The sequence below is a fragment of the Eubalaena glacialis genome, chromosome 4 (assembly GCF_028564815.1).
Source record: "Eubalaena glacialis isolate mEubGla1 chromosome 4, mEubGla1.1.hap2.+ XY, whole genome shotgun sequence".
Classification (NCBI taxonomy): domain Eukaryota; kingdom Metazoa; phylum Chordata; class Mammalia; order Artiodactyla; family Balaenidae; genus Eubalaena; species Eubalaena glacialis.
This window is the reverse complement of record NC_083719.1, coordinates 681,074-700,592: the sequence shown is the minus strand read 5'-3', so window position 1 is coordinate 700,592 and position 19,519 is coordinate 681,074. Positions and strand designations below refer to the sequence as shown.

At 64.0% G+C, this 19,519-nt stretch overlaps 1 protein-coding gene across 3 annotated transcripts in view; it reads left to right on the top strand.

Moving 5' to 3' along the window:
• Positions 1–19,519, top strand: part of SLC12A7 (solute carrier family 12 member 7) — a 49,149-nt gene that overhangs the window by 6,125 nt on the left and 23,505 nt on the right. For 2 of the 3 annotated variants that reach the window (XM_061189098.1, XM_061189097.1), the window contains exons 2-9: positions 8,627–8,721; positions 8,998–9,120; positions 11,823–11,969; positions 13,216–13,270; positions 14,250–14,380; positions 14,613–14,854; positions 15,484–15,695; positions 16,198–16,365. In XM_061189098.1, the coding sequence (XP_061045081.1) occupies positions 8,627–8,721; positions 8,998–9,120; positions 11,823–11,969; positions 13,216–13,270; positions 14,250–14,380; positions 14,613–14,854; positions 15,484–15,695; positions 16,198–16,365 (1,173 nt within the window). The remainder of the gene's footprint in view (positions 1–8,626; positions 8,722–8,997; positions 9,121–11,822; positions 11,970–13,215; positions 13,271–14,249; positions 14,381–14,612; positions 14,855–15,483; positions 15,696–16,197; positions 16,366–19,519) is intronic. The other variant, XM_061189099.1, reaches the window with a different exon arrangement.

Below are 19,519 nucleotides of genomic sequence, written 5' to 3'. Positions count from 1 at the left end.
CCACGGGTCAGGCCTGGGTTCTCAGGGAGGCTCTCGGGATGGTCACTGGGGAGGGATCGTGTGGAGCCGAAATCAGAGTAGAGAAGCGCCAGATGGTCCTTGGGTTTCCTCTTCCTCGGATGGAGGGTCTTGACCACAGCCAGACAGGAGCCTGAGTCGGTAACGGGAGCCGCCCCGGGAGGCTGGTGGGGCTCCCGGCCGCCCACCTCCCGCCTTTGCCCCCGGCTGGGCCGGCCCTGCCGTCCTGAGCCCCTCCCCCCACCCCCAGGCTGGGATCACGACCGCCAGTCCCCGAGGAGGGAGAGGTCGCATCAGCGGCAGACACCGGGGGGTGGCGGGGAGCCGGGTCCCCGAGCCCACCAGAGGCCCGCGCTGCCCAGGAGGGAGCACGTCCAGCCTGGGAGGGCAGGTCCTTTGGACGGACGGGAAGTCCCTGAAACACTCCCTTTTCTGGAGAAGCAGCTCGCAGAGCTGTGGTCCCCAGCTGTGCCCCGTATGCCTGTGTGTGCCTGCACACGTGTGTTAACGTGTGTGTCTGGCTGGTTCCTCTGTGTTCGTGCCTCTTAGTAGCCGAGAATCCCGGTACTTTCCTTGTTGTCTCGACTGTGCGAGCGTCAGGTTTAAGGAGAAGGTGCCAGAGGTGGTGTGTTTGGCCCGACTGCTGGGCCGAGGCCCTTGGTTGGAGCAGCGAACGCCGGGGCGGTGGCCGTGGCCTTGGTCCGGGTTGAAGGGCGGCTGTGTCCCTCCAGTGCCCGGAGCCTTCCTGAGTCCTTGTCTGTGAGTGCCCTGGTCCTCGGTGTCGCCCAGGAGAACCCTCACCTCGGGCTGCGGGGTGGTGGGGGCAGGGGGCACACCTGGGCCAGGGAGGCTCTTTCCCTTCGGCTGCACTGCCCGTTGCTGGTTTCGGCTTGGACCTGGTGTCACGGGGGGCGCTGGGGGCAGGGTGCTCCCAGAAGTGAGGGCTGTGTCGTTTCAGGAAGGCCTCGCAGAGGTGCTGTGACCCGGCCCTGCCCACCTCTCCAAGCGGACACCCGCCACGCCCCGCCAGGTGCTGGGTTCCAGGTGCCAGGCGCACGTGCACAGCGGGTAGGGCAGAGCCGGCTTGTCACCACCCGCGTGCCCGTGGTCCGTGGGCCTGGACGGTGCTGCTTCTGGCCCCAGGCAGCGGGGTTTGTGCTTGGTGGGGGCAGCTGGGGGCCGGGCGCACAGGGTCACCTGGCGAGGTCCTTGGGAAGTAGCATCTCTGGGCGTCTGGGCCTCCAGCCGGCAAGGTGCCCCCGCAGGCCACGCGTGAGGGTCGGGCAAGGGCCCTTGGAGGTCCGAGGGGCAGGGGCGCATCCACCACCTGCCCTCTCGGCTCTCGCCTGTGGGCAGGCACTTCTCGCTCCAGAGGCCTGGGTGGGGGGCCAGGCAGCCCTCCGGGAGAGGACGCTGGGAGGTGCCCCGGGAAGGGGCCGCATCCAGCTGGCCGGGCTGTGGGTGGCTCCTGTCTTGTCAGTGTTTCCTCTGTCTTCGCCAGAGAACGGGTTTCTGTTTTAGCCAGAAATTTGCTGTGAAAGCACGGGAGTTCTCGGTCTCAAGCATTTCCTTTTTTTCTGGCTTGAACGCGGAATGGTTTCTTCTCAGGCTGTGCCCCTCGGGGAGTCCGCTGACCCAGGTGGCCAGGCCACTGGATTTCAGATCCAGCATTGATCCTGGCTGCAAAGCACGGAAGGCAGGGGGCAAAGGCCAGAGGGCATTAGTTAACCCTGAGGGTCGTGGAACCTAAAAACTCCGTTCCAGCGCTGAACCCCTTGGAAGAGGATCCAGCCTCGGGGGCTCGCCAGTCGGATGCGCTGTTAGGTTGGCAGGTGGGACTGTCCTGCTGGAGGTGGCCCCGCGGCCCCAGGGGAGGACTGCGGGCCGCCCACTGCCCATGCCTCGGTGCCGGCCCGGCCCAGCGGACCCTCGGGAACGCCTCTGGCTCTGAGCCTCAGAGGTCACTCTCCGCTCCTCCCCTGGGAGCTCTCCCCGAAGAGAAAGAGACGGTGGTAGAAATCCCAAACACTGGGCCCGGGGGGCGGGGGGCGGGGGGCGGGGGGGGGGCGGGGGGGTGGGGGGGAGTGCCGGCGCACTGGGAGGGGGAGGGCTTGTGCGCAGAGGCTGCAGCGGGGCTGGCGGAGGCTGTGACCGCAGACGGAGGACGCTGTACTCAGGACCCTCAGCGGGGATGGGGCTTTGACCCGGTATCCACAGCAGACCACTGGGTCCGGGCCTGCCGGGCTCTGCTTTGCGCCTGCCTCTCTGGCCTGGGCCGTCCCCTCCCGCCCCGAAGGCCCTGCTGCGTTCGCTTCTCTCCTGGTGGCTTCCTGTTCCCGCCCCCTCGTCCAGAGCACCGGGTCCCACGCTGTCCCTGGTGACCACCACGTTTACTCAGGTCCGGGTTAAGTTTGCATTTCGTGGAGCCGGAAACCGGGCATCAAAACGGATGTGGGAGAAGCAGGTCGAGGACGGGTGGAAAGAGCAGAGGCCGCCTCGGCGGGGGCCGTGTGTCTCCGAGGGCCGGGCGCGCGGCCTGGTGGAGGCTGCTGTGCTCTGAGCCGCGTCAGGCCTGCACCGGACGGGGAGGGTCCGCTTGGATGTGTGGCCGGCGCTTGTGGGCGCGGGGGCTTCTCAGGACGCCCGTGATGACACAAGTCACACGGCCTCATGCGAAGCTCGCTGCTGCCTCCCTTCACGGGGAGGAAGAGGGATGCCCTGCCCGCTTCGCCCCTTCCTGGCCACGGTTGCTCCCCGGGCCTTGGGCTCTCACTGCCAGGCACCCGCTGTCCCACCCGTTTCTGGGAGGGCTCCTCGGTGGTCTTGGGCCGAGGCTGGTCTGCAGCTCTGGGTCCTGGGTCTGGTCCGGTCCGGCCTTGCTGGCCAGTTATCCTGGGAGCCCCGGCCAGGATGCCGCCCCGACCTCTGGGGGCGGTGGGCTTGGAGTGCCGTGTTCAGATGGTGCTGCAGGTTACTGGAACTTTCTTTAGAACCTGGAGGGGGACCAGCAGGTGGTGGACACTAAGGCCTGGCTGGGCCGCACTGGGAGTCACCCCTGAAGCACTGGCTTCCTCGGGCTCCTCGGGCCTGGTGGGCGCGGGGGGCGCCAGGAGCACGGGAGGGGCTTTAAACAGGCCACTCTTAGGCTGTGACGGTGCCTCAGAGCTTCCTAGTTTTTGTGACCTGGACAGTTCTGAGGGGTGCTGGCCAGGTGTGTTGCAGGTGTCCTCGACTGGCATCCGTCTGATGGTTTTCTCGTGGCTCGGCGAGGTGTGGGTTTAACGGGAGGCCCCGGAGCGAGCGTGAATTCTCACCGGCACGCAAGGTGCCACCGTCACCGGGGCTCAGCACTGGGGTATCCGTCAGGTTCTGCCATGAAGCCCCTCTTTTCCGCTTTCCGTACTTCGTCTGTGGGAAACGAGTCATCAGGTGCAGCAACCCTTCCCCAGCCTTTAGAACGAGTGGATCCTGGCTTTGTGGGCGCTTCCTTTTCAGCCAGCACCCAGGTACCGCTCTGTCCTTCTACTCAGCCTGCCCCGACTTGGGGGGCGGGGGGTACTTGGGGGGCAGGGGGACGGAGGGGTTGCCCGCGCTGCAGGGGGGGCCAGTAGATATACATTTTAAAGGCTTAAAAAGGTTAGTTATAGCACATGGCTGCTGTGTCCTAGAAAAGCAAAACTCGGGTGTGAGTGGACGTCGGCAGTCCAGAGCTGGTGGTGCAGCCAGAGGCCAAGGGGCCGTAAACCGAGCGGCCGGCGCTCGGGCCATGTGATGCCTGCCCCGGCTCCTGGGGTGTTTGAACTCACCAGCTGTGAGCAGGGTGGGGGGTCACCTGTCCCAGGCTCCAGACTCTCTGACGGGCAGCTCTGCGCGCATACGGGCGCCCGCCCTCCTGATGCCGGTGTGTGGGGCGGTGCTGTGGGCACGTCCTGCGTGTTCGTCAGCTGTTTCTGTGCGTCACTCCCAGTTCCCTCCTGTCCCCTCGGGTCCCGGGCACCTTCGGCCGTTCTTTCCTGGTGCTGCGTCCACAGCGTGGCCGTTCTCGGGCGTCCCCAGCACGCGGGCACCCCCGCCGGTTGGACGTGTCCCGGCCACGGTGTCCCATGGTGAGGAGTGTGATGAGATTCTGAGCCTTGTTGGTTCCACGTGGGTTTACTGGCCGAAGGATCCTTGTTTTAAAACCGAATCAGCCCCCTTCCTCAGTGACGAGAGGGGTGAGTTGCGTGCGAGGTGGCTGGGCTCTGAGGGACCTCCTGGCCTGGCAGGGCCTCCCCGCCCGCTGCGCCCGCCCCGCTGGACGCTAGGGGTCCAGGGGTCCCAGGCTTGCGGGGGCTGTGACCTTGGACCACGTCAGGCTGTGATCTCTGTGCGGTGAGCCCACCGGCGGCCCCTGCCGCGTGAAACGAGCAGGCCAAAAGCTCTGTCTGTGCGCGAGGCGGGGAGCCAGCTCTGGTGGAGGTGGGGTGGTGTTAATCGCGTGGCCTCCAGGCCGTTTCTGTGACTACACATCTGACGGCCCAGACCGGCCCGTCCGTTAGAGCAGGTGAACGAGGCCCCAAGCGCTCCTGCCCGGAAACAGCAGGTGTGGGTCCTGCCCTCCCGGCCGGTGTGGCCCAGGACACCTGACCGTCAGGGGGACCCCTCCCACACGGCCCGGCAGCCACCGCTGCGCAGCGAGGGCGCCCGGTGACCTCGGGGCTGTGTGCCCGGCGGGGGCACCACGGGGGACCCGCCCCAGGAGGACGGAGGCGGCGGGGCCGGTGAGGCGGGCCCTGCGCCCCCGGGACCCCCTCTGCTTGGGCTTGTCCTGGGTCCTCATTGTCGTGGACGAGCAGAGTACCCAGCGGCCTCGTCCCCGAAACATGGGGGGAGGGTCTCAGCTGGAGGAGGACCCCTGCCCTCCAGAGCCGCGACCGGGCCTGGCAGGGTCGTGCCGGGTGCCATCAGAGTCCCGGTGGAGGCGGGAGGGGTGTCCACCCAGAGCCTGAGGCCTTCAGAGCCCCCTGCGTGTACCAAGGGCTCAGGCCCTAGGGGGCTTGTACCAGTTTCCTTTGTGAAGACTTGAGTTGTAACCTGCTCCTCCCTTGAAAAAAAAAAGCTGGGATTTGAGTGTTCTCCAGCGCTGAAAGCAATTAAGGGAATTTTAAGGCTCACCCGGGTAGCTTGTGATGGTTTTGCATTTTGTGGGATGGGATCGCAGGTGTGTCCCTCAGGTAGAAGCGTTTGATTTTTAACCAAGAGTCTCGGCTCCAGCAGGTCGAGGAGGAGATGGCTGCCCGAGGCTCCTACGTGAGCCTCTTCTTTCCGCTGGGTCCTCCAGCGCTTCGGAAAGCTCGCTCGAGGGCTGCCTTCTCAGAAACGAAGGGAAACGTGTTCTCGTTAAAGGATTAGCGTTTAAGACGGTGGTTTACGATGGATAAGGAGACTCACTGTTGGCCGTAACCTCTGGTGTGGGCGGTGCAGCCCCCAAACCAGGGGGGTCGGGGGGTGGGGGGGACTTACGGAGATGCTGGGGCGTGTGCTGTTCCTCCTGTGCGTTCTGTGTGCGTTCCCCCGTTCTCTGTGCTCGCCTGTGTGTTAATTCTGGTTATAAGCAGCGAGATGGAAGACCAGAGCCTCACAGCCTGACAGCCCAGTCCTGGCCGTCCCCGGGCTCCTGTGCACACGTGCCCAGCACACGTGTCCCCACGGGGCGGGCCATCCTGGCCTTTGTGGGGCGTTCACGGCACCGTTTCCCACTCCCCGGTCTCCACGGTCGTCCTGTGTGTAAATAAGCCGCTAACGTCCACCTGCCTCGAATCAGTTGATCCTGGTGGTCTCCCCGGGCCCCCTCGCCCAGGCACTTCTCGCCCACTCTGCTCCTTTCCAATCCTCGGTTCCGGGCCACCCCCCAGCCCCCGTCACGGCGGATGGGCCAGCTGCCTCAGCTCCTGTTTGAGGTCGTGGTCTCACTTTCCCAGCCACCAGGAGCATCAGATACTCCAAGAAAGATGTTGTCTCTGTGGATGGAACGTGGTTGCAGGTGCCCATCCGCACCGTGCCCGGTGGGCATTCAGACAGACCCTCCAGAGCCCCCTGGACCAGGCTGTGCTTCCCGGGCGAGGGCGGCAGGGGCACCTGGGCAGCTGGGCCTGAGTTGAGTGGAGGCTCTGTCCATGGTGGCCGCCTCTCCCTGGACGAGAAACACGAGACCTGGGAGCCACGAATTTGTCCAAGGTTGGGGCAGAGGGAGAACCCAACACCCCTCCCGAGGTGGCCGGCACCCTGGCCTGCGTGGCTGAAGCCTGTTGACCGGAACAGAGCCGGCCTGCGTGTCCTCCAGAGTCTGGTCTGCAGAGAGCTCTTTGCAGCTTCCGTTTACACCAGAAACCCAGTCGGAAACGCTTCTCTCTCGTTACCAGAAACAGGATTGTCACCACCAGAAAATACAGTCATTATTACCAGGAAGAGGATGCTGAGCAGGAACCCGCTTGAAGCCGGAAGGAGGGAGAGAGGCTGGCGCTCTCCTGAAGACACCTGCAGAGCAGGGGGAGGACGCTCAGGAGTGATTTCTCGTTTAATTGAATGTGGTTGTATTTTTTAAGCTTTGTTTTGACCCAGCTTCAGAACTCTGACTTCAGAAGACTTTCCAGGGCACAGGATCACGCGTCATCTGCCTGAGCATTGGTCCCACCTGCCTTATGCCTCCCCCCAGCCCGCTCCCCCTTTTCACACGTTCCTTGCTGATTTGCTGAGAACAGGCAGCGGGTGCGATGCCCTTTGTGTGTTTCCTAAAACGAGCACGTTTTCTCTCATGATCCCTGTAGCACAGTCACCAAAACCAGGACGTTTTCATCGACTGAAGTCTTACTCAGATTTCACCGTCAGCCCAATAACGTCCTTTATGGAAAGAATCGGGCTGCTTCCATCTTCTTCCTCTTTCCAGAACGTTCCGGAGCCGGCCCGTGTCCTCCGAGGCCTCTGAAGAGGGCCGGTCCCTCCTTTGGTTTGCTTCAAGCTCCTCGTGCTGGAATCCGGGGACCCAGGCAGTCATGTCCTCTCCTGGGTGTCGGTCAGCCTGCGACCCTCGTGTTCACCCTGACCCTTGGTTCAGTGGGTGGTCGGCTCTTCCTGGCACTGCCCCTGCCCCTGCCCCGTGGTGCTGAGCAGGTGGCTCGTGGGGCTGTGGGGGGGTCCCTGCCCCGTCCCCTCCAGGTGTCGCCCCTGGTCCCGGCATCTGCTGGTGGTTCCTGCACCAAGCGGTTCCCCGGCCACTGGCTTCCTCGGGCCTTCTGCTGCCCCCGAGCTGGTCACGGGCTCGGCAGTGAGGGGCACAGGGTCCGTCTGGCAGGAGGGCAGGGCTCTGCCTGCCATGCGGCTTCCGCGGGCTGGACCCTGGGAACCTTCCGGGGAGGGGTCTGGGAGGCCTTGGTGGATCGGCGTGGAGCTGAGTGGGGTCTGTGGATTTCGGGGGACTGGACAGCTGAGTGGAGGGTGAGGGGCGATGCCTGGACCCCGGTGACTCCCGAATTTGTGTCCGTTGTGAGGGGCAGGCACGTAAGTTCACGGGGGAGGGACTATGGGCTCCCCTTCCCTGTGCGTCTGGGCTTTGGTGTCCTTCTGGGGATTTGGGGGATTCCATCAGGAAGTCGGGTGTCACCCCTGACGGGACCTGGTGAGCAGGTGATTCCTCCCTAAGGTCATGCTCAGGGTTGGCCCAGGGCCCCTGGGGGCCTGAGAAAAGCCAGTTTGGAGCGCCTTTTCCTGGTGTCCTCACTCGGTCCTTCTGATACAGTGTCACATCACCTGTGGAAGGCCTGTGGGTGGGGCTGACGTGCAGGTGGGCCCAGGTAGGGGTGCTGGTGTCTCCGAGCTCACCCCATGTCCCTGCTGGCAGCTTCTGGGATGGCATTGCTCCTCATCCGGTGGGATGGGGCAGGGCTGGGAATTAGAGCGATGCCATCAGGGTTTTTCTCTCTGCTTTGAATTGGGAGCACGTGGTAAGGCTCACGTTTCAGGATCTGGGAGGAGCTCCCAGGGTGAGTCGGGGCTGACCCTTCCCTCCTCTGCGGCCTGGCCACGCCCAGGACCTTGATATACTCTAGCTGGGGAAGGCGGGTCAGGGCTTCCTGACAGAAACAGCCATGGAGACAGCAGGGCCGCGATGGGCCACCTGCCGGCCGTGCGCCTACGCGTGGGCTCCATGACACTCCCTGTGGGGACTGTGCTCTGAGCTAATGGGGTCACTGGTGAGGCCACCGTAATCCACCGGGATTGGGGGAATTGGAAACCTGAAGCTGCTGTTGGAACAAAGCAGCGAACCTCTGCACCACCTGGTACAAGTGCCGGTCCCCACCCCGTCCCCACCGTGGACGGTCACAGGCCAGCCTGTCCGGAGCTGCTGGTCTTGAGCTGTTTGTCCCGCGGGACCCAAAAGGGCCGGGGTGGGACTTGAGGTTCCTGGACCCAGCGCCACCTTTGGCGTTCTCTCTACCTGGTCCCTCGCTCCCCGACAGATAACTTAGAAAAGTCCGAGGCACGCAGAGAAGCGCTTGGTGGGGCCCCCTCCTCCAGCTCCTTCGTGGCCGCCTTTAATTCCTTTCACATCTGACCGAGCCCTTCCCGACAGGAGATGGAAACCCCGGGGAAAGCAGCCCGTTCATCGGCAGCGTGGAGGTGGGCGGAGAGAGAGCCTTCGAAAGGAAGAGCATGGCGCTCTTCGAGGCAGGTGACCCCCAGCCACTCTCCCCTTCAGAGCGGAGGCGGCGGCACCCGCGGGAGCAGACCCCAGCCTCACGGTGCCCTGGGGTCTGGGCAGAGGCCTCGGGGAGCCCCGCGGAGGGGCTGGGTCTGGGCCGTCTGGGGAGCCCCGGGGCCCTGAGCCCTGACCGTTGACCCGCTGGGCACGTGGAGCGGGAGCCCTGCTGGGAGGTCGGTCTGGTCGGTCTGGGGCGCCTCGGGGTGGGGGGGTCACTAACTCCACGTCTCGGCCCCAAACAGGAGGAGATGGACAGTAATCCCATGGTGTCCTCGCTGCTCAACAAGCTGGCCAACTACACCAACCTGAGCCAGGGCGCGGCGGAGCACGAGGAGGCCGAGGACAGCCGGCGGCGCCAGGCCAAGGTGCCCCCGCGCAGCCCCGGCCCCGCGCCAGGGCCTCCCCTCCCCGCCCCGGACCCCCCCACCCCAATCCTCCCCTGCTTCGTTTCTCAGTCACGGGACTTGTCCTGCTGCCACTTCCTGGGAGCCTTATTTCTGAGGGTTTGTCTCTGGGAGCCCCTCCTAAGATGAGCCCAGCCCTCTGAGGATTCTGTGCAGAGACCTCGGGGAGGGTCTGTAAGCCCAGCCTGCGGAGCTGCGCGCAGCGCCTAGGACAGATCGGGACCCGGGCAGGCAGCTCCTGGCCTCTGTCCCCAGGGGACCCGGGAGCCGGTGCCAGAGGCTGACGCAGGCCACCCGTGACCCTTAGCACAACCGTTGTGCGGCCAGGTGGGCGGGTTTGGTGGGGTGACCTGGCCGCCCCACCCCCGAGCATGGCTCCCCGGGGGACAGTGGGAGCGGCCCTTGTTGTCCCTCTGACCAAGGGGCACAGAGATGGGGGGTCAGTCCCCCAAAAGTGCCTTTTCCAGGGTCTGGGCGCCTCTAGTATCTTGGGCCTCGTAACCGGTCAGGTTGACCCTTCGAAGCTGCCTTTTATGGGAGTGCTGGGGGCCCCGTCACGGCCTTTCAGGACGACTCAGGGTCCTCTCACTGCTGCACAGGGACAGGGGCCGGGCCTGAGGCTGGGCCAGGCGGGTGGGGGCCCCGCGCCCGTGAGACTGGAGGGTTTGCTTCTGGTGTTTCACTGTCTGTGAGGCCAAAGGCAGGGGCCGGAGCTGCTCTCAGCTTGTGTTGACCTCCTCATCCTTCCCCGTCCTGCGTCCGGGGTCAGGAACCCTCGCGCTTTCATCATCCACAAACAGGACACGGGTCCGCGGGGGGGTGGGCTGCCCCGGACGCTGGCGCTCAGGGCCCAGGCGAGAAAAGCCAGCTGCCCGGTGCTGTCCAGGCCTCAGGCCGAGTCTGCCCGAGGCTTTTGACCCACCTCCACGCTCCCCGGGCGCCCCCTTGGGTTACTTCCCCGGGGTCTCTGCTCCGTGCCAGCCCCATGCCAGCTCTCTCGGTGCGGGCGTTCCTGTGTGTCGACCTTCCATTCTCACCCTGAGAAGCCCCCCGGCTTCCTTTGAGGGGGTCCGTCCTTCAGCCCAGCGAGCGGGCTGGGCCACGTCTCCCCAGCCTCCACGGGACGCCTCGTTTCAGGCAGCCTGGCCCCTTTCACAGGCAATGTTTTCAAAGCAGATCTTTCCAGCTTTTTTTCCTTTTATTCACCTAAGTTTAAGCAGCTTCCCCCATTAAACGTCCTCTTGTCTTTTTAGCCAGGTGTCCTCAAATCCCGACTGTGTCGCCTGACGCTGCTGTCACGCTGGCCGGCGGGCAGGATGGGCTGGCCCCCGGCCTTGTCCCCGAGCTTTCCTCCGGGCAGGTTTGCTCGGCTGTAGTCTGTCTGGGATTACGGAAGGCGTTTCTGTCAGGCACCCTCCTGCAGTTACCCCACGGCGGGGCGACCCTCTCCCAGGCCACATCTGGTCGGCCATGCTGCGGGGCCTTCGGGAAGGGGGTGACTCACAGGTGGCACGTCCTCTCTGAACTCGCGCTGGGTCCCCTCCCCTCGCTGGGTCCCCTCCCCTCGCTGGTCACTTCCTCCAGGTGGGTCAAGACACGGCAGATTTCTGTCTGGACTTGGTGCTTCTGCGCCCTTTGTAGCTTAGGGAATGGTGGCCGGTCCCTAACCCTTCCGGCCTCTCATTTCCCCTCACTTCGTGGTCTCCTGAGGACCTGGGCTGCAGTCGCTTCGGACAGAGCCCAGATCAGCTTGCTCCCCGTCTTTTCCCTAACTTCCCCACCTTCCCGCTGTGCCCCTGATGGAGGAGGGGGCCGAGCCCTTCTCTCCCCTCTCTGCCCCGGGGCAGTGACGTGGTTTTGCCCCCACCCACTTACTCCTGGGCAGTGAGGGTGTTGCCAAAATCTTGGCCTCTGTACACCAGTGCTGAATAGAAATACGGAGGCAGAGTTTTGGAGGAAAGAGAAAGAGTCGCTTTATTTCTTTGCCAGGCAAAGAGGGAACACAGCAGGCTAGCGCCTCAGAAACTGTGCCCACCCTGCAGGGGGTAGTGAGGAGTCTTATAGTGGTCAAGGAGCAGGGCGTGGTCAGCTCGTGGACAGTTCTCGGATTGGTTGGCATCAAGGTGAAGTTTCAAGCATCATCAACCTTCTGGTTTCAGCCGGTCTGGGATCTGTGTGCTTGTGGTCAGCAGGTTCCATCTGGTGGGTGTCCGCTTCCTGCAGAAACAACTTAGGAAGGTGTGTCAGGCCTTTATCTGTATGTTTCAGGGAACTGGGAGGTCGTGATTCTGTGATGCGGCAGAATTATAGTCTGAATTACTACCAGTTCCCCAGGCCAACAGCTATTCTCTGTTTCTATTGATACATCTTCACGTTTCCCAATCGTTCACTCTTGAGTCAGCATTTTACTTCCAAAGACAAGGACGCAGGGGCTTGCACACAGTTTCAGGGGGTCCTGCTCTGGGTTCTCTCCAAGCCCTGGCCTCGCTTCAGCTGTTTTCCACGTAACTGAAGCTGTGGCCTCTGCTGGGCTTCTTTTGTCTTCCTGCCCCCGACCTCTTCACAGCGTCTGGGACCCACGGTGTGGACTCAGCTCCCGGCGGGGGCAGGGGGGCTCTGGGGGAGGCGCTGCCCGCCCTGGAACCTGCTCCGCTGTCTTCCAGAGCCCCCGCATGGGCACCTTCATCGGCGTCTACCTGCCCTGCCTGCAGAACATCCTGGGCGTCATCCTCTTCCTGCGCCTGACGTGGATTGTGGGGGCGGCCGGCGTCCTGGAGTCCTTCCTCATCGTGTCCGTGTGCTGCACCTGCGTGAGTGGGGCGGGGGCGGCTGGACGTCAGGGCTTTCCGGGGTCCCCAGCCCCAAGGGCACCCCTCACCTGCGCTGGTGTGAGCGCAGGTCAGCACCTGGCTGCTGACGGGCCGGGGGGAGTCTCGTGGGCCCACCTCCGCAGAAGCCAGGGGTCAGCGTCCCCTGGCGGCCACCACTCATGGCCATCCCGTCCTGCATTTAGACCAGGTCCCCTGCCCACTGGTGACACGTTCAGCCCTGCACCCGGCTCACCAGGCCCTCCTCCACATGGCCTCCGCACCCACGTCCCCATCTGCCTTAGCGGCCCACAGCCTTTTCTTGCGACAGCTTGTCGTGCCTGGTTCAACCCCTAAGTGGCCCTCAGCGCCTGCCCCCCTGCCTCCCTCCTCACCTTTCTCCACTGCTGTTACGAGGAGGGTGATTCAGCTGCTCTGACCCCCCCAAGTGCCACCTGCCTGAAAGAATCAAACGATGCAGATGAGCCAGAGTCCCCTCGACCCCAGTCTGCCGCCCTGCCTGTCCCCCAGCCGCGTCCCCCGGCCGCCCCGGGCCTCCCCTGTGTCACGGCCTTCCCGGTCCTGTGGTGTCGTGCTTAAAGGTCGTGCTTGAAGGGTCTTGCTGTTCTGCATGTGCTGCTTTCACTTAATGAGCCTGGAAGTATCTTTGGAGTAATCACCCCGCCCCCCCCCAATAAAAACCGATGAAAAGCAGGATACAGAGCAGGGCCTTCGTTAAGCTAGAAATGTCCCTGGCAGGAAGCAGTCAGGTGGTCACTGAGGCTGCACGCTTCCCGGGGGCTGTTTCTTCCCATCCTCGGGTTGTGAAGTAATTGCTCCCCAACCCACAGGTGTGGCCGCTTTCCTGAGCAGTGGGTGAGGAGGCCCGCCCCGGACAGGCTCTGGCAGTCCTCCAGCCCCCTGGGGTGGGTGGCCCGGGGGGCATCTAGGTGGGGGCCTACAGGGGGGTCCCCCTGCATCCCATCAGGAAATGGGCGCCCACTGGAAGCAGGAGGCGGTCCTGAGTCGGGTGTCTCCTGGGGGACTCACAGGACCTCAGCTTTGGGGGTTAAGTGGGATAGAGCAGGGCTGTGGTCCTGAGCGTTCTGGCGCCCGGTTACTCAGCAGCCCTCTGAGGTCAGGAGCCGGCAGTCGGCAGGCAGGCGCTGCCCCAGGCCTGGTGCCGTCCGCCTCCCGGGGTGGCTCTTGCAAATGCTCTTTCTTCTAAAAGGCCCCCGTCTTTCTGCAGACGATGCTGACTGCAATCTCCATGAGTGCGATCGCGACCAATGGCGTGGTCCCAGGTAAGGGTGCCGCGGGGAGCCGGGAATGGCGGGGAGTGACCGGCGGGCTCTGCTGTGGACGGTGGTGCATGTGCCACTTCGTGTGACGTTCACCCTTCACCCCGGGCGGCCTCAGGGGCGGCAGAAGGCGGGTCCAGCGCGGACACGCCCTCCCCTGCCTGCAGGATGGATCCCCACACCTGGAGGGGCGGACATCCCCGAGGCGTGGCCAGGCCCTTCCCTTCCAGAGGCCCCGTTGGCAGTGACCCTGCCGTTGGGCAGCGGAACTCGTGCGGCTCCCAGCCCCCACCTGCACGTGACGCTTCCCCCGGCGTGCCCCCCCACCGAGGGCCCAGTGGGGCTTTTCTAAGGCCAGGGTGGGGTGCCCCCCTGCAGCTCGTCCCCCAGAGCCTGCCCGTGTACTTGGGGTCCCTGAGAAATTGGGGTTCTCCTCGGGGAATCTACGTAGATGCCTCCAGGGACTTTCTTGTCACGTCTACGCTGTCCACTGCTTGCTCCTTCAGGCGGGGGCTGCACCCTGAGATGTCCTCCAGGTGCCCAGTGCCACGCATGGTCCCTGGTCAGTGTCCGGTGGGGTCTCAGCCGACGGACAGGACAACCAGGGACGGGCTGGCGAGGCCGTGGGTGTCACTGTATCCGTAGGTGTGACACACAAAGGATGACTAAAGAGCCCTTGGTTTTTTAAACCTTCTTGGGCAAAAGTTGAGTCGAGGTTTCGGGTGTGATGTCAGCCGCAGACTTTCTACGGGCACGGCCATCGGGGTCCAGGCTCCTGACTGGCTCGACCTCGACCTCATTTAGTCACGGATTCCAAAGACAGCCGCCAGCAGGGGGAGGGTGCCTGTGGACGCAGGCGCGTGTCCCCACCCTTGCGGCCAGGCTCCCCGTTCCGTGGACGAGCCCGTCTGCCCCGGGAGGTCTGTGTTCACGGTCAGTGGCAGGTCCGTAACCAGCTGCTTCCCATTTGGCGTATTTGCAGCGGGCGGCTCCTACTACATGATATCGCGGTCTCTGGGGCCGGAGTTCGGGGGGGCCGTGGGCCTCTGCTTCTACCTGGGCACCACGTTCGCGGGGGCCATGTACATTTTGGGGACCATTGAGATTTTTTTGGTAAGTGCTATGTTTCGGGCGGGTTCCCTTGTCCAGGCCGCAGACGTGCGACCTGAGGGTCTGTCCCAGAGGCGTCTGCTGGTGTGGAGGCTCACGGGGAAGGGGGAGCCCAGTGCCGAGCCCCCCGGAGAGGGCCCTTTGGGAGGTGCAGGGGCGCGCCTTGCCCCACGCTCCCGTGTGGTCGTCTTGGGGAGGGGTGGGTGGCCCTTCTTGACCTCGCTGTGCCCTGCAGACCTACATCTCCCCCAGCGCGGCCATCGTGCAGGCCGAGGGGGCGGGCGGCGAGGCCACAGCCCTGCTGCACAACATGCGCATGTACGGGACCTGCACGCTGGCCCTCATGGTCATGGTGGTCTTCGTGGGCGTCAAGTACGTCAACAAGTTGGCCCTGGTGTTCCTGGCCTGCGTCGTGCTGTCCATCCTTGCCATCTACGCCGGCGTCATCAAGACCGCCTTCGACCCACCTGACATCCCGTGAGTCCTCCACCAGGCTCCGGGCCGGCTTCCTGGCCCAGTCTGTGGCTCGGGCCTTAACCACGGACCACGCTGGCTGGGCTGGGGATGGCGCCCTGTGTCTGCAGACGTCCCCACTCTGGCCAGGTCGAGGGTGAGCGGGTCACGGTGCTCTCGTGGCCGTGCTGTCTGCAAGGACAGGACGGGCCTGGTGACATCCAGCAGCGCAGAGCTCCGCCCGGCTGTGGCCCTGTCCTTATGGAAGCCCCTGAGCAGGGTCTTCTCTTGTCCTCTTTCGGGTGAGGGTTGCGGAAAGGGGTAGCCCCGGGTCACAGAGGGAGCGCGCGAGACCCCGTGCGGCCCCACCGGGCTGGGCCAGGAGGAGCCGGGGGGGGGGGGGGCGGCCGCTATGCGCACGTGGACGCGCCACGCGGGCCATTCACTCTGCGTCAGGTGCCCCAGAGCGAAGGGCGGCAGGACAGACCGGGGCCCGGTGCTGCCGGAACCCTGCTGCGGGCCGGTCCCTCATGCGAATGCTCTTGTCACCCTGAGTGGAGGGGGTCCGAAGCGCCGCACGAGGGACCTGCGAACTCCACTTGGTTACGGAGAAGAGCAGTGGGTGAGGCGTCTCACCACCTGCTCCCGCCCAGGATCTGTCTGCTGGGGAACCGCACGCTGTCCCGACGCAGCTTCGACGTCTGTGCCAAAGTCCACGCCGCCAACAATGGCTCAGCGGCCACTGCGCTCTGGGGCCTCTTCTGCAACGGCTCCACGGCCAGCATCTCCTGCGACCCGTACTTTGTCCAGAACAACGTCACGGAGATCCAGGGCATCCCCGGTGTGGTTAGCGGCGCCCTCCTGGGTGAGCGTCCGGCGGGTCTGCCGGGGCCGGGCCTTCCGAGCTTACTCCCTTGGGTCCTGTCCTTCTGCCCAACCTGTGGCCACCTCACCCCGTCCCCGGCTGCTGGCCCACTGGGGTCCCTCTGGGCTGATTCTCCCCAGAGCCGTAGACGCCAGGTGAATTGTGCAGGCAGCAGGTCAGGGCTTCAAAGTTGGTCCTTTATCTTTAGAATTGCAAAGCAGCAGGCACAGGGGATTAGGATGTTGATAAGGGAAGTAATTAATGGGTGGGGGTCCCTCAGGCAGCTCGTCAGGGGTAGATTGTTGTGCAAGGTAAGTTTTTTCATCAAACTTGACTTAAGGACCAAAACCTTTCACTCAGAGATTAGGAGAGAATAGTTTTCTTAGAGGTCAACTTCTCCTAGTCAGTCGTCCTTGTCCTGGTGTGAAGTTGGAGTCTGGGGTGGGGATGGGTCACCTGATGGCAGGTGTGGAGTCTCATGGCCTGCCTGTTTCCCCCACAGATAACCTGTGGAGTGCATACGCAGACAAGGGGGTGTTTGTGGAGAAGAAGGGCGTGCCCTCAGTGCCCGTGCCGGAGGAGAGCAGAGCCGGCGGGTTGCCTTATGTGCTCACTGACATCATGACCTACTTCACCATGCTGGTCGGCATCTACTTCCCCTCCGTGACCGGTGAGGCCTCGGCGCTCCCCGCGGGTCCGGGCCCCCTCAGCTCTAACACGCCCACCCCCGCCCCCTCTTTCTTCTCCTTTTGGCTCAAAGATGAGCTTAAGGGTCTCCGTTCCCCATATGTCTGAGCGGGGGGCTCAGGAGCTTTTGGCGTCAAGGAGCTTGTCCGTGTTCTTGTGAGAGGCCCAGGTTATTCGGAGTGGCCCTGCGACCTTGGCCCTTGGCAGTGGACCCGAGGGCCGTCAGAGGCCGGGAACTGCAGCGTCCGTGTCCTTACGAGAGAGTTTGCTGACCTCCCGGAGGGCCCTGGTGCACAGTCCCCCACACGTGCAAACGCACACGCTGGTCCGCACGCTCACACACGCACCCGTGGGCGCACACCTGCTCCTGGGTGCCCCTCAGCCTGGCCCAGCACAGTGGAGCCCCGGCCCCCCCGGCTGGCGCTGGCTGACCGAAGGGCCCGGGGCCATCCTCGCGCCTGTCCTTCCTGCTCCTGGCCCCCACTCAGGCCTGTCCGCACGCTCCGGGAGGCTGGCCTGCCAGGGGCTGCTCGCCCCGCTCCGAACTTCACCTCCGCCTTCCCCGAGGCCCGGAGCTGGGGGAGGTAGCCTCCCCGCGAAGGTGGGGTCACGGTGCCACTTGGACGGGCGTGGGGGGGTGTGGATCCGGCCCCTGGGGGGTCTTTCTCCTGTACTCCTGTCCCCCGCTGTCAGTGATCAGGGCGGAGAGACCTCCTCTGTGGACGTGGGTCTTTCCACGCCCCGTGGCACGCCCATGGGCTCTGTGCTGGCGTGTCAGGCCACGCCTAAGGTAGGATCACAGGTGTCAAACGAACCTGCCACCACCACCTGGATTTTCTTTGATCCCAGTAGGAATCACTTACACTTTACGTGGCAAATGGAGTGACCGGTGCAGGGTGGGGCAGCAGCGGAGGCGGTGGCCAGTCACCGCGTGGGAAGGAGGAGGGCCCTGGATTTTCTTTGATCCCAGTAGGAACCACTTACACTTCACGTGGCAAATGGAGTGACCGGTGCGGGGGGGGGCGGCATCGGAGGCGGTGGCCAGTCACCGCGTGGGAAGGAGGAGGGCCCTGGATTTTCTTTGATCCCAGTAGGAATCACTTACACTTTACGTGGCAAATGGAGTGACCGGTGCGGGGGGGGCAGCAGCGGAGGCGGTGGCCAGTCACCGCGTGGGAAGGAGGAGGGCCCTGGATTTTCTTTGATCCCAGTAGGAATCACTTACACTTCACGTGGCAAATGGAGTGGCCGGTGCGGGGGGGGCAGCAGCGGAGGCCGTGGCCAGTCACCGCGTGGGAAGGAGGAGGGCCCTGGATTTTCTTTGATCCCAGTAGGAATCACACTTTACGTGGCAAATGGAGTGACCGGTGCGGGGGGGGCAGCAGCGGAGGCCGTGGCCAGTCACCGCGTGGGAAGGAGGAGGGCCCTGGATTTTCTTTGATCCCAGTAGGAATCACTTACGCTTCACGTGGCAAATGGAGTGACCGGTGCGGGGGGGGGGCAGCAGCGGAGGCGGTGGCCAGTCACCGCGTGGGAAGGAGGAGGGCCCTGGATTTTCTTTGATCCCAGTAGGAACCACTTACACTTCACGTGGCAAATGGAGTGACCGGTGCTGGGGGGGGCGGCAGCGGAGGCGGTGGCCAGTCACCGCGTGGGAAGGAGGAGGGCCCTGGATTTTCTTTGATCCCAGTAGGAATCACTTACACTTCACGTGGCAAATGGAGTGGCCGGTGCGGGGGGGGCAGCAGCGGAGGCGGTGGCCAGTCACCGCGTGGGAAGGAGGAGGGCCCTGGATTTTCTTTGATCCCAGTAGGAATCACTTACACTTCACGTGGCAAATGGAGTGACCGGTGCGGGGGGGGGCAGCAGCGGAGGCGGTGGCCAGTCACCGCGTGGGAAGGAGGAGGGCCCTGGATTTTCTTTGATCCCAGTAGGATTCACACTTTACGTGGCAAATGGAGTGACCGGTGCGGGGGGGGCAGCAGCGGAGGCGGTGGCCAGTCACCGCGTGGGAAGGAGGAGGGCCCTGGATTTTCTTTGATCCCAGTAGGAATCACTTACGCTTCACGTGGCAAATGGAGTGGCCGGTGCGGGTGGGGCGGCAGCGGAGGCCGTGGCCAGTCACCGCGTGGGAAGGAGGAGGGCCCTGGATTTTCTTTGATCCCAGTAGGAATCACTTACACTTTACGTGGCAAATGGAGTGGCCAGTGCGGGGGAGGGCGGCAGCGGAGGCGGTGGCCAGTCACCGCGTGGGAAGGAGGAGGGCCCTGGATTTTCTTTGATCCCAGTAGGAATCACTTACACTTTACGTGGCAAATGGAGTGGCCGGTGCGGGGGGGGCGGCAGCGGAGGCCGTGGCCAGTCACCACGTGGGAAGGAGGAGGGCCCTGGATTTTCTTTGATCCCAGTAGGAATCACTTACACTTCACGTGGCAAATGGAGTGGCCGGTGCGGGGGGGGCAGCAGCAGAGGCCGTGGCCAGTCACCGCGTGGGAAGGAGGAGGGCCCTGGATTTTCTTTGATCCCAGTAGGAATCACTTACACTTTACGTGGCAAATGGAGTGGCCGGTGCGGGGGGGGGCGGCAGCGGAGGCCGTGGCCAGTCACCGCGTGGGAAGGAGGAGGGCCCTGGATTTTCTTTGATCCCAGTAGGAATCACTTACACTTCATGTGGCAAATGGAGTGGCCGGTGCGGGGGGGGCGGCAGCGGAGGCCGTGGCCAGTCACCGCGTGGGAAGGAGGAGGGCCCTGGATTTTCTTTGATCCCAGTAGGAATCACTTACACTTCACGTGGCAAATGGAGTGGCCGGTGCCGGGGGGGCGGCAGCGGAGGCCATGGCCAGTCACCGCGTGGGAAGGAGGAGGGCCCTGGATTTTCTTTGATCCCAGTAGGAATCACTTACACTTCACGTGGCAAATAGAGTGACCGGTGCGGGGGGGGGGCAGCAGCGGAGGCGGTGGCCAGTCACCGCGTGGGAAGGAGGAGGGCCCTGGATTTTCTTTGATCCCAGTAGGAATCACACTTTACGTGGCAAATGGAGTGACCGGTGCGGGGGGGGCAGCAGCGGAGGCGGTGGCCAGTCACCGCGTGGGAAGGAGGAGGGCCCTGGATTTTCTTTGATCCCAGTAGGAATCAC